This window comes from Pristiophorus japonicus, chromosome 22 (genome assembly GCF_044704955.1).
Source record: "Pristiophorus japonicus isolate sPriJap1 chromosome 22, sPriJap1.hap1, whole genome shotgun sequence".
In the NCBI taxonomy this organism is placed as follows: Eukaryota; Metazoa; Chordata; class Chondrichthyes; family Pristiophoridae; genus Pristiophorus; species Pristiophorus japonicus.
This window is the reverse complement of record NC_091998.1, coordinates 3,072,494-3,086,964: the sequence shown is the minus strand read 5'-3', so window position 1 is coordinate 3,086,964 and position 14,471 is coordinate 3,072,494. Positions and strand designations below refer to the sequence as shown.

Sequence of the window (14,471 nt, the reverse complement as noted above, 5' to 3'; positions counted from 1 at the left end):
TTTTCCATTTAAATAATAACTTGCTCTTTGATTTTTTTCTGCCAAACTGCATGACCTCACGCTTTCCAACATTATACTCCATCTGCCAAATTTTTGCCCACTCACTTAACCTGTTTGTTCTTTTGCAGATTTTTGTGTCCTCCTCACACATTGCTTTTCCTCCGATCTTTGTATCGTCAGCAAACTTGGCTACGTTACACTCAGTCCCTTCTTCCAAGTCGTTAATATAAATTGTAAATAGTTGGGGTCCCAGTACTGATCCCTGCGGCACCCCGCTAGTTATTGGCAGCTCAGTTACTTGTACTTTGTTTTTGTTGAATCTCCCCCCACCCCCCCCCCCCCCTCTCCCCCCCCCTCTCCCCCATCCCAACTATATTAATCTGTTAATTCAGAACATCATGGTCTAAACCATCAGTAACTTAATAAGCAATGCTAATATTGCTGTTCACTTCACCTGCTGGAAAACATATTCAAGTGATCAGACAGTTTCTGCTTCCCTTCCCTCCTATTGCTTCCATGCACTTAAGAATTGGTAAACAAATTAAAATTTTCAACATGAAATCCATTGTTTAAACTAAAGTTATGGAATATTTTGCTAACATACAACCTTGAAAAGTGAAGATGACATATGAACTTACTCTTTTGGAAACCGAATCTCAGTTCCTGTCTTTTACATTTGATCAAGGGGAAGTTGACTTCCCCTTTGTGCACATTTCTAAGGCTATTTCTTTGCTATTTCCCTGTAGGATATTCTGAATAACCTGGAGTCAGGTGATCTGGATGAAGATGATCTCATGTTGGATGTTGATCTGCCTGAGGATGCTCCTTGCAAGATGGGTAAGTCAAGCTTTTCATTTAAATTTCAATAAGATCCTTATAGTACCCTACCCTGGGATATATTTTCAATGTCCTGCCAGTTATTGGGCAGATATGTGATGACTGTTGCCTTTGAATGCTAAAATTCATCCTTTTCCTTGTCATCTGTCTCCATGGCTTGGCGATATCAGCATGTTTTATAATGCAATAAATACTGCCCTTGTTTTCTATAAATAATGAACAAAAACACTGCCATAACTTTTAACAGCACCCATACTTATGGCATCACCATAACTGTGACAGTTAACTGTGACTGTGGCACTGCCCCCCCCCCCCCCGACCTGTGAGAGAACAGCTCCGCAGGTTGGGAAGTAAATGAGCTGACAGCTCCGCAGTTGGGAAGTAAATGAGCTGGAGTGGCATACCACTTCAACCTCCAGCGCGAGCTGCTCCAAGTGTGCGATGATTTTGAGATGGGCGACTGGGTGACGTCATCAAAACCGTGGTCGCCGTTTTGGAGCGTGGGCAGGGACATCGGCAGGACCCAGGTGCAGAAGAGTGGGTAGGTCGGGGTGGATGAGCGGCGAGAGATCGTGGCGGAGGCGTGACAGATGAGGGTACGGGGCCCAGAAGAGGCGAAATCCACGCACAGGCATCTTCCACCCCCTCAATTGGAGTTCAGGACTGGAACATCGGGTCCTTCATCGAAACACCTGTGAACTCGTGGAAGCAAGTCATCCTCGTTCGAGGGACCGCCTATGATGATGATGATGACAGAAGCCAGTTAGGAATGGCAAAGAGTTAAAGGTGAAAATAGAGCACTGACAGAATAAGAAATCTCCAACACCAGTGTTCCCATTTATTCATGCAATGTTAGCTTTTTATTATTTATTCAAACACTCTCAATGTAGAAACATGATAGAAGTCATTTCACTATCCATACCATCCAGTATTCATTCAATTTTTTTGTACAATAATTGGATGCAAGTAAAAGTGACTATAACGAGGATAAATACCTTGGAGCTATTTTCTCAATGAAGTCACAGTATTCTCCATAAATGAACCTTGTCCCTCTAGGATCCAGAAGCTACATTTGTATTAATAATTCATCTTTTTCATAGGTGGTGACCTAAGGATTAATGATTACCTTTACCTGAAGTAAGCTATTTTACGTTGAACATTGTCTCAAGCTTCAAACGCTATTGTCTTGAGATTGGCAGATTATTAAATATAGACCAGAGTTTTTAACAGGCTAAAGCATCTAATAAAGCATCACAATAAAACATATTGTGCAATCGAAAGCTTAAAAGAATTTGACACATCTTGTCAATACAATAGAACAAAACATGTAAGGAGAAAAGTATGGTGGGTTAATGACCTGTTTGAATAACTTCTCCTGAAATAATGTAATAGCCTTTCCTGTTTTGAAATTGAAAGTCCAAGATATATTTTGCAACAGCAGTTTCCTTTCTCTTTAGCATGAGCGTCTTGTTGAGAACTCCCCAAGCAGTCCACCAACTTTTAATGCCCTTGTCCTTTTTCAGTTTCCTGATCTTTTCACCCATTTAAAGATGACGCCATCCGTCCTGGAAATTTGAAATTCCTGCCTTTCCCTTAAGAAAGTAGCAATTGGTTCCTGTTATCTGAACGTCTTGGGCAATATTCATGGATGCTGGCTGCTCGGTTTCCTGAACACACAGATGTAACATCACAAAATACAATTCAAAAAGATACAGTAGTTTAGCAATTTGGGTGAATTAAAAAAAAATGAAAATGCCAGAAATCTAAACCAGAAGCAGCAAATGCTAGAAATTCACCATCTCTAGAGAGAAGGGAGGTTAATGTGTCGTGCAGAATCCTTCGAGTTCTGAAGGAGTGATCTACCTAAAATTTTAACCTGTCTTTTCTCTCTAGAGATGCTCATCTCTGATATTCCCCGCATGGTCTCCATTCTCATTGTTCTCCTAGACAGTCGCTTCCAGCTCCTCCCCAGCATCCACCAACGTAGACCAATTATTTCTTCCTGTTCCTGCCCCACTATTTTCCCTTCCTTGTCCAGTCCTTACCCACCTATATCTGCCATCTTCTGACACCCTCTGCCATTTTACTGCCCCGTACTGTCTCCTTTTCACCATGAATGTACGACTTTCTCCTCAGCACTTTGCAGCCCTATGGTATTCACACTGACTTTAACATCTTCGGACTTTTACTACTATTTTCTCCCTGGCAGTTGCTGCTGGCAATGCGGGAATGGTGTGCCGGTGTTTGCAGGGATTGGGAGGGGGTGTGAGGGAGCAGGGTGGTACTTGGAGTGGACCCTCCCCAAACCAGTGTTGGAAAGCTATTGGCAGGATGGTCTGAACCTTTGGCGGTGGTCTGATTTTCTTTCTTTGCCTTCCAGTAGACTCCACATTCACATTCCTTTTCTCTGGTTTTGTGTTTCTTTTTCTTTTTCGCTTCCCTGTTTTCCTTGTGTTGCTTTCTAAATGTTGTTGAGCTGAAATATCTCCCAGTCCTGAGGAAGGGCTTCAGTCCTGCAGCATCAACTGACTATTGCTTTTCCACAGATGCTGCCTGACGCCAAGTAATTCCAGCTTTTTCTGTTTTTATATTGGATGCCAGCAGAATGGAAATAGCGTAATAATTCAAGATAGGCCAGGACATTTAAACAAGGGGTCCTGGACTAAAACTACTAAAAGGCCAGCTCCCTGGGTGAAATGCGAATTTAGGGTGTTGGAAAGTGCTTCTTCACTCGGAAGTTATCAGTACTTGGAATGATCTCCCAGGTAGGGTAATGGAGAAAACTTCAGATTAGTTGAAATGGTCACTGATCGCCAACGTGTTGCTCATGTCAGGTTGGAAGGTTTGTTTTAGAACAGGAACATTCTAACATATAATGCACAATGTATTATTATCTAATATTAAGGAGAGTGTATATAGCCACTTTATAGCCATTTTTTTATGGGGGTGAAAGAATTACCTTGTTGAAAGCTGGAGATGCATTTTACCAGAATTAAACTCTTAAGGCTATAATGTATACTCACTACAGGAAAGTGCTCTAAATAGAAATGTGTGCTTCTACTTCTGCTGGGGCACTTTACATAACCCATTCATTCACAGATTTTCACCTTTCATGCCATGATGCCGTATTGAGTTGATGCCGTATTGTGACAAATATTGCATACCTGGCTAATCCACAACTGAAACACAGGAGAGCACAATTTCTCATCAGTGGTAGACCTGAATATTGGTTCTCTTGACTCGCAATTTCATTCTGTAGCACTTGTAGTTTCAGCTTGAAATCCTTTGTAACCTTTTGTTCTTCATTCCAGCTTCCTGTACAGATAGCTTAGCTTGTTAGTGCTTCTTAGATTTGATTGAAATGCACAGCACTGAGCCGAGCTGCTTGACCTTTATAAAAGCAGAATAATGTAGTGCACAATGCCTGTGTCACGTGTTCAGATACTTGTGGAAGGATTAGGCAACAACAGGATTTATCAGCTTGGCAACTTAAATTTTTATTACATTCTCTGATTTACAATGTGTGGAACAGTTAAGAGCTGAGACCTCTATCTACTGATTATGATAGGGTAATGGAGGTGAGGATGGGTTGGGATAAAAATGCACAGGTATTGTGTTTGGCATTCATTCCTAAAGTTTAAATCATCATGAATAGCATTTCTAATCGGAATAGCCTGCTGTTTTGCCATTAGGAGGCAGTGTTTGTTTAAAAATAGTGTTTCTACTGATTTGCATTGTTGTGCTATGGTACAGCTCGTTCTTGGAATGGGGTAAGCTGCAAACAAAATGGAATCTTTTGATTAGATTCACTTAAAAGGGATTCACACTGGAGGTGCCAGCTGATTGCCCCTGTTCTAGCATCGCATTTTTTATTTACAAGTTATTTACACATGATTTGCCTCCAAACATATTTGGTAAGCTGTTTTTGATAAATTCTGGATAAAACTGTTCAAACTGAGATTCCACTTCCCCGATGGCTGCAGCGTTAGTATATTCTTGCTGGCTCCAGGAAACTGGTAAAAACCCACTCACCAAGGGCTAAAGAAAGCCTGACAACATTCCGGAGTATTGGTGTGAGGAAAGCCCCCTGCACCAGTATTTAATTTTCATCCTTGCCAGTTTTATTTTTGTAAAAAGAAACCAATTTTCAGATTACATTTTTTAAATGTCACTGTACAGTGACTAGCCTTCCACCTGCAAACTCATTATGTTCTTTATTCTGTAGGCCGAGATGATGAACCGAGCCTCTGCCTTGCCCCAGGATAAGACCAATGGCAAATCTTATCTTGGAGAATTCCTTTCGTGTGCAGCCATTGTGAAATCAGTTAACAGTTTTAAAACAAATCTTAAATAATCCAATCATGTATCTTGTGTAAATTTATTTACAAATTTTTAAAACTCTTGTTTTAAAAAAAACTCTTTGCCACACACCTGTATTATTTTAAATGTTTGTCTAACAAAGGTCATTGCTTCGTTATAGTCCCTTTCAGGTTCCAATTTGAAGACATGCAGGCTGTAGATTTCCTCAGTAAGGGATGTCACGGTCTCGGCCTACCCTGTCCTCACTTGGTGCCAACAACAACAACAACTTATATTTATATAGCATCTTTAATGTAGTGAAACGTCCCAAGGCGCTTCACAGGAATATTATGCAATAAAAATTTGACACCGAGCCCACGGGGGGATGTGGGGCTGGAGGAGATTAGAGATAGGGAGGGGCGAGTTCATGGAGGAATTTGAAAATAAGGATGAGAATTTTGAAATCGAGGCATTGCTTAACTGGAAGCCAATGTCAGTCATCGAGCACAGGAGTGATGGGTGAGCGGGACTTCAAGTGCACAGTTACAGCAGGGATTGTTGGATACTGATGAGGAGCCCTATGAATCTACCCATCCCTACACTGGAATGCTAACGTCTATTGCTGCCACAATAGTTGTCATTAATAAGAGTTATTTTAGCGTAGACAGCGCTATCTGTAGGCCGTATGGTCATGTACCCATCGCATCAACTGGCTGAGTAATTGGGGAGCTTGGAAAATTTAGCTTTAAAAACTTATTCCCGTCAACCACTAATCATCAAAGCAGCATTTGTCTTATTGGAAGTATTTTGTGCAATGTTTTACGGAATCATTGAATGATACAGCATAGAAGGAGGCCATTGGGCCCATCATGCCTGTGCCTGCTCTTTGGTAGAGCTCTCCAATTAGTCTCACTCGCCTGCTCTTTCTCCACAGCCCTGTTATCTTTTTTAACCTTCAAGTATGTATCCGATTCCCTTTTGAAAGTTATTATTGAATCTGATTCCACCGCCCTTTCAGGCAGCGCGTTCCAGATCACAACAACTCGCTGCGTAAACATGTTTCCTCATCTCCCCTTCTGGTTCTTTTGCCAATCACCTTAAATCTGTGTCCTCTGGTTACCAACCATTCTGCCACTGGAAACTCTCTTTATTTACTCTATGTAAACCCTTCAAGATTTTGAACATCTCTTAACCTTCTCTGCTCTGTGGAGAACAATCCCAGCTTCTCCAGTCTATTCACATGACTGAAGTCCCTCATTTGTAAGAACATAAGGAGCAGGATTAGGTCATTCGGCTCTTCAAACCTGCTCTGCCATTCAATATCATAGCTAATCTTCTACCTCACTCCCTGGTACCATTCCAATAAATCTCTTCTGCACCCTCTCTAAAGCCTTCATATCCTCCCTAAAGTGTGGTGGCCAGAATTGAACACAATACTTCAGCTGAGGCCTAACCAGTATTTTATAAAAGTTTAGCATAACTTCCTTGCTTTTATACTCTCTGCCTCTATTAATAAAATGAAGGGTCCCATTTGTTTTTTAACAGCTTTCTCAACGTGTCCTGCCACCTGCCATAAAAAAGCAAACCAAGCACAGGGTTTGTTTCTTGAGGGATTGAATTGAAAAGTAGAGAAGTTATGCCAAACTTGTATCGAAACTTGGTTAGACCACACTTGGAGTACTGTGTACAATTCTGGTCGTCATATTACAAAAAGGTTATAGAGGCACTGGAGGGGATGCAAAAAGGATTTACAAGGATGATACCAGAAATGCAAGGGTATAGCTATCAGGAATGGATGAACAGGCTGGGTCTCTTTACTCTTGAAAAGGGAAGGCTGAGGGGTCACCTAATAGAGGCTTTTAGAATTATGAAAGGTTTTTGATAGACTAGATACAGAGAGAGTGTATAACATAAGAAATAGGAGAAGGAGTAAGCCATTTGGCCCCTCGAGCCTGCTCCGCCATTCAATAACATCATGGCTGATCTGATTTTGGCCTCAACTCCACGTCCCTGCCCACTCCCCATAACCCTTGACTCCCTTATTGTTCAAAAATCTGTCTTTTCTCTATATTAAATATAGAAACATAGAAATTTACAGCGCAGAAGGAGGCCATTTCGGCCCATTGTGTCTGTGCCGGCCGAGAAAGAGCCACACGGCCCTTGGTCAGCAGCCCTAAAGTTAACAAAGAAACCCATTAACAATAACGGAAAGGCAAAGAGCACCCAGCCCAACCAGTCTGCCCCAACACCACTGCAACACCCCTTATACTAAAGACATCTACACTCCACCCCAACTGAGCCATGTGATCTCCTGGGAGAGGCAAAAACCAGATTAAAAACCCAGGCCAATTTAGGGAGAAAAAATCTGGGAAAATTCCTCTCCGACCCGTCCAGGAGATCACCCTGGCCGTATTCTAGTCCCTGCATTATCTGCACCGTCCAACAAAAGATCATCCAGTCTAATCCCAATTACCAGCTCTAGGTCCGTAACCCTGCAGGTTACTGCACTTTAAGTGCCCATCCAACCATCTCTTAAAAGTGCTGAGGGTTTCTGCATCCACCACTCTTCCAGGCAGCGAGTTCCAGATCCCCACAACCCTCTGTGTAAAGAAGCCCCCCCTCAAATCCCCTCTAAACCTTCTACCAACCACCTTAAAAGTATGCTTTTTAGAGTTTATACCAATCAACACAGGAAGACCTCCTTGCTTACTACATACTAAGCCCTATTTCCTCCGTCTTACAGATTTGCTTTTTAGATTCTTGCTGTCCAACTTCTGCTTTACTTCCTTCCCTTTTGAATTTGTTCTCAGGTTCCCAGCCTCCTGCCAAGCTAGTTTAAACTCTCCCCAACAGCACTAGCAAAACTCCCCGCGAGGATATTGGTCCCGGCGCTGTTGAGGTGCAACCTGTCCGATTTGTACAGGTCCCATCTCCCCCAGAAGTGGTCCCAATGCCTCAAGAATTTAAAGCCCTCCCTCCAACACCAATTTTCCAGCCACATGTTCATCCTCTCTATCCTTCGATTCTTGTACTCATTAGCACGTGGCACTGGAAGTAACCTGGAAATTAATACCTTTGAGGTCCTACCCGTTAATTTTCTTCCAAGCTCCCTAAATTCTTCCTGTAGGACCTCATCCCTCATTTTATCTATGTCGTTAGTCCCGATATGGACCACGACCTCTAGCTGTTTACCCCCCCCCCTCCCAGGATGCCCTGTGTCCGCTCTGTGACATACTTGACCCTGGCACCAGAGAGACACAAAACCATTCGGGAGTCACGTCTACGGCCACAGAAACCCGTCTGTTCCTCTAACTATAGAATCCCCGATCACTAGGGCCCTTTTGTTCTTCGTGCCTCCCCCTGTGCAGCTGAACCACCCGTGGTGCCTTGGACTTGGCTCTGGCTGCACTCCCCAGAGGCACCATCGTCCTTATCATTACTCAGAATTGCATATTGGTTTGAAAATGAGATGGACTCACGGAGAAACTCCTGCGCTACCTGCCTAGCACACTTACTATGTCTGGTGGTCACCCACTTCCCCTGCAGCTGCACGCCTTTAAGCTGCGGGGTAAGCACCTCCTGAAATGTACTATCCACGTAATTCTCAGCCTCACGGATGCACCTTATTGACTCCACCCGCTGCTCCAGCTGCGAAACGCGGAGCTCGAGCAGTTGAAGCTGGAGACACCTCCTGCACACACGGTTGTCTAGGCTGCGCAAAGCGTCCAGGACTTCCCACATTCCACAGGATGTGCACTCCACGGGACTGAGCTGTGCTGCCATCCCTCTAGTTAGACTTATCTAGTTTAAAATCTACTTAAAAAGAAATAGAGAAAAGAGAGCTACTCACCAACTCACCTCAACGACCTCCCGGCCTCCGAACTCCCGACTCGCCGACCTCAGGGCCTACCCACTCGCCGACCTCAGGGCCTACCCACTCGCCGACCTCAGGGCCTACCCACTCGCCGACCTCAGGGCCTACCCACTCGCCGACCTCAGGGCCTACCCACTCGCCGACCTCAGGGCCTACCCACTCTCCGACCTCAGGGCCTACCGACTCTCCGACCTCAGGGCCTACCGACTCTCCGACCTCAGGGCCTACCCACTCGCCGACCTCAGGGCCTACCCACTCGCCGACCTCAGGGCCTACCCACTCGCCGACCTCAGGGCCTACCCACTCGCCGACCTCAGGGCCTACCCACTCGCCGACCTCAGGGCCTACCGACTCTCCGACCTCAGGGCCTACCGACTCTCCGACCTCAGGGCCTACCGACTCTCCGACCTCAGGGCCTACCGACTCGCCGACCTCAGGGCCTACCCACTCGCCGACCTCAGGGCCTACCCACTCACCGTCCTCAGGGCCTACCCACTCGCCGACCTCAGGGCCTACCCACTCGCCGACCTCAGGGCCTACCCACTCGCCGACCTCAGGGCCTACCCACTCGCCGACCTCAGGGCCTACCCACTCGCCGACCTCAGGGCCTACCCACTCGCCGACCTCAGGGCCTACCCACTCGCCGACCTCAGGGCCTACCCACTCGCCGACCTCAGGGCCTACCCACTCGCCGACCTCAGGGCCTACCCACTCGCCGACCTCAAGGCCTACCCACTCGCCGACCTCAGGGCCTACCCACTCGCCGACCTCAGGGCCTACCCACTCGCCGACCTCAGGGCCTACCCACTCGCCGACCTCAGGGCCTACCCACTCGCCGACCTCAGGGCCTACCCACTCGCCGACCTCAGGGCCTACCCACTCGCCATCTTCCTGAACTACTGAACTCGGACTCCCCGGAACTCACGGACTCTCCCGCTATCGTCACAGACTCTCCCGCTCTGTAGAAAAACTCCCAATGCTCCTCAGAGGCTGAATCTGACAATATATTCAGTGACCCAGCCTCCACAGCCCTCTGGGGTAGAGAATTCCAGAGATTCACGACCCTCTGAGAGAAGTAGTTCCTCCTCATGCAGTTATCTCACTCATGGCAAAACCTCACCAGCAACACAATTTGTTCAAAAATTAAAATGATGAACTTCAGTAACATTTTTATTCAGTATTTTCTCTATTTTATGCACGTGTATTTTAACTGGTTAATGCTCTTTAATGATCTGCTTATTTGAGTTTTATGCATTAGTTCACTTAGCACGTGTTAAAGTTACATTAACTGAACAAAGCTGCAACCACAAGATGCATCTGGGGAAAAGCATAACTAGAGGCCATCAATATAAATAGTCACCAAAAAATCAAATAGGGAATTCGCTATCACAGGGAGTGGTTGAGGTGAATAGTATTTAAGGGGAGGCGAGATAACCATATGTGGTAGAAGAGAATAGAGGGTTATGCTGATAGTTGGATGAGGAAAGACAGAAGGAGACCCGAGTGGAGCATAAACACTGGCATGGAATGTGATCCTTTAAAGACTTGGCTCCCAGGTCGTTCTGTACCTGCACCCCCTTTAACATTAAGGGCTCAATTTTCCCCAGTGATGTGCGCCGTTTTTTTTGAGCAGGCTGCTTTTTTTGGCCGAAGTTTAAAAGAAAAAGGTTTTCCAATCAATTTGCACCAGTTGAGTTAGTTACGATTTTTTTAGGTAAGTATTTTTTGTCAGGCAAAGGGGGTGTAACCTGCCACCTGTGCCAATTCCGGCCAGTTCGGCAAGTTTGGCCAGCTGAGAGTTACTCCAGTTTGACTTAGGCCGGTGTATGTGGCCTCTGCAGAAAAACCTTCTGGAGAGTTAAAGAAATCGGCGCAGGTAAGTGCAGCAGATGCCCGGACCGCAGCAGCAGGGAGAGAGAGAGAGAGAGCGAGAGATGGGATGAGAGAGAGAGAGAGGGGGGAGCCTTTCGGTGTAGTTAGGTGCGGGGCCATTCGGCCTGGGATGGGGCGGGGAGTGGACCGGGAGGCCACGCAGCCTGGGCTAGGGGCCGGACCAGCAAAGCACTCGGGGCTGGGGGAGCTGGACCTGGACCGGCAAGGGGCTCGGGGCTGGGTGGGGGGGGGGGGAACAGGACCGGCAAGGGGCTCGGGGCTGGGTGTGGCGGGGGGGGAGAGGGGGGGAGCGGGACTGGCAAGGGGCTCGGGGCTGGTGGGGGAGCGGGACCGGCAAGGGGCTCGGGGCTGTGGGGGGGAGCGGTACCGGCAAGGGGCTCGGGCTGGGAGGGGGGGGGGGGGGGGGGAGTGGGACCAGCAAGGCACTTTGGGAAGCAGATCGGCAAGCCCTTCGGCCAGGGCTAGGGGCGGGGGAGCTGGATCGGCGGCTGGGGGTGGGGGGCGGGGATGAGCGGGACTGGCAAGGCACTTGGGGCGTGCTAGGGAAGGCAGACGGGAGGCGGAAGCAGACCGGGAGGCCCTTCGGCCTTGGACAGGTTCTCTACTGTGTTATGAACCATACAATTGTCACCACTCACACCCCTCTACCACCTTCCAACTCCACTTCCTTCTGCAAAAACTCTCCCCCAAGTCACTTACATTTGTACTTTCAAGTTCCCAACTGCTTATCCTTTGGCTACGATAGATCAGTCAGCTAAATCATTACCTCAGCTCTACCTTTAATGGCCTTCTCCCCAGTAACAACCTTTAATCTCTCCCATTCTGGTCAGTCCCCCTGTTATAAATCCAACATTCTGCCAGTCGGCATGGCCCAAGCATTCCAGGTCCCTTCAGCCCGAGGGCCCGGCCCGGCCCGGCCCAACGACTCACTCCGGGTCCCTTTGGCCAGAGGGCCTGACCCAACGACGCACTCCGGGTCATTTCGGCCAGAGGGCCTGATCCAATAATGCACTCCGGATCCCTTCGGCCAGCCGGCCTGTCCCAACGATGCACTCCGGGTCCCTTCGGCCAGAGGGTCTGACCCAATGACTCACTCCGGGTCCCTTCGGTCAGCCAGCCCAGCCCAATGACGCACTCTGCGTCCCTTCAGCCAGCCGGTCTGACCCAGCCTCGCACTCCAGGTCCCTTCGGGCAGAGGGCCTGGCCCAGCCTCGCACTCCGGGTCTCTTCAGTCAGCCAGCCGGCCCGGCCCAATGACGGGCTGTAACTGCCCGAGGTCATTAGCAGTGAACACTGACTGGGCTGTAGACTACTGACTTACATTTTAGACTTTTAATCAACTTTTAATTAACTTTTAATCTACTTTTAAATTTTTAATCAACTTGAGAAATGTTTTAAACAATTTGGGAAAATGTTAAACTTTTAAACAACTTGGAGAATTTTTCTTAAAAACCTCCGGAGAAACTTTTCAATAACTTTGGAAAACTTTGGAAGAAAATTTAAAATATCCCTCGTAACTCCAGCGGACAACTGACCTTCCTAATGCCTGCCCCCAGCCAAGCCTCTGGCCACCTACCATCAAGGGCTACTCTGCGCCGAGCTTGTGGCCAACATCTCGCCGTAGGCAATTAGACTCATAACAGCAGTGCCAGGTCTCCAGTCATCTTGGACCCCCTTGCCACTAGACCAAGGCCTAGCACTATCAAGCCCGTGTGGTTGCCGGTGTGCAGTGGCCACCCCACGTTAAAAGAACTCACGCACAGGCATCTTCCACTTCATTAACATGAAGTTCGGGACCTGGACAACTCCAACAGTGACAGGCCGGAATGTTGCACCGCCATAGTCGCCCGGGAACTTAAACACTTTGACATCGACATTGCCGCCTGAAGCGAGACCCGGTGGACAGGTGTGGGCCAGCTCAAGGAACAAGGTGGAGGTTGCACCTTTTTCTGGAAACGAAAACCAGAGGAAGAACACCGCCTTCACGGAGTCGGCTTCGCCATCAAAATTGAGCTGGTCGACCACCTCAGAGACTCCCCCTGTGGGGTTAACGAATGCCTCATGACTCACCCTATCCCGGAACCAATACGCCACAGTCATCAGTGCGTACGCCCCAACACTCGATGCCACGGATGAGACCAAAGAGGGTTTTTATTCCAACCTCGGAACATCCCTATCCTGTGTCCCCGCGGGTGACAAATTGATCCTCCTGGGTGACTTCAACGCCAGGGTCAACAAAGACACAGCCCTCTGGGGAGGTGTGATTGGCAGAGAGAGGGTAGGGAAAGCCAACTCCAGCGGTACCCTACTCCTGACAAAATGTCTAGAACATGAACTCCTCATCACCAACACCCTGTTCTGCCAGAGGGACAAATAAAAGGCATCATGGCAACACCCTCACTCCAAACATTGGCACCTGTTCGGCTATGTCATCGTCCGAGCCAGGAATCGCAAGAATGTGTGCATCATCCGCGCCATGACAGGAGCTGACGACTGCTGGATGGACCACCGCCTAATCCGATCCATCGTCGACATTCACATAGCCCCAAAGCAGAGGGGACAGCAGAAGCAGTGCCGCAAAAAAGTCAGTGCCGGGGCACTTAAGCACCCAGCTAAGAGAACCCTATACAGCCAGCTCCTCACAGCTAACCTGGCGTGCCTTGATGACCCTGAGATGCTGAATAGCTACAGCACTTGGTCTGTCCTCCAGACCTCTATAACCAGTGCTTGTGAAGAGACAGTTGGTCACTCAACTAGAAAACATCAGGACTGGTTTGATGAAAATGATCAGGAGACCGAAGAACTAATAGATCGCAAGCGAAGAGCATTTCTGAGCCTCAAGCAACAACCCAACTCGGGAGCAGCAAAGCAACATTACAGATGGCTCAAGGCTGAGGTCCAACAAAAAACCCGGGACCTAAAGAACAGGTGGTGGATGGAGAAAACACAGGAGATACAACAGCTGGTCGACAGCCACAATGTGCGAAGATTCTTCATTGCAGTCAAGGTCACCTACGGTCCAAACTCCCAAGGCCCCACCCCACTGCTGGCCAAGAACGGGGAAACACTCATCAAGGACACCGGGGTAGTTAGGGCCCGCTGGAAGGAGCACTTCGAAGATCTCCTCAATCGAGACTCTGTCTTTGACTCGACTGTTCTTGACTCCATTCCGCAGCATGCGACCCGCCACCACCTCAGTGAGACCGCAGCGTTGCACGAAGTAGGAAAAGCCATAAAACAGTTCAACAACAACAAGGCTATGAAAGCGGATGAAAATCCTGCTGAGGCGCTAAAGTATGGCAGAGAGGCACTGTTGTGGATACATGACCTTATCTCTCTCATCTGGAGGGAGGAGAGCATGTCGGGAGATGTTCGTGACCATCTTTAAAAAAGGGGACAAGTCCGACTGCGGCAACTACAGGGGAATCTCCCTGCTATCAGCCACTGGGAAAGTTGTCGCCAGAGTTCTCCTCAACCGTCTTCTCCCTGTGGCCGAGGAGCTCCTCCCGGAGTCACAATGCGGATTTCGTCCCCTACGGGACACAAAGGACATGATCTTTGCAGCGCG

General features: G+C 47.9%; 1 protein-coding gene across 3 annotated transcripts in view; it reads left to right on the top strand.

Moving 5' to 3' along the window:
• The window catches only part of ccser2a (coiled-coil serine-rich protein 2a), a 723,588-nt gene that overhangs the window by 187,990 nt on the left and 521,127 nt on the right, over positions 1–14,471 (top strand). For all 3 annotated transcript variants that reach the window (XM_070865515.1, XM_070865514.1, XM_070865516.1), the window contains exon 5: positions 747–837. In XM_070865515.1, coding sequence (XP_070721616.1) covers positions 747–837 — 91 coding nt within the window. The remainder of the gene's footprint in view (positions 1–746; positions 838–14,471) is intronic.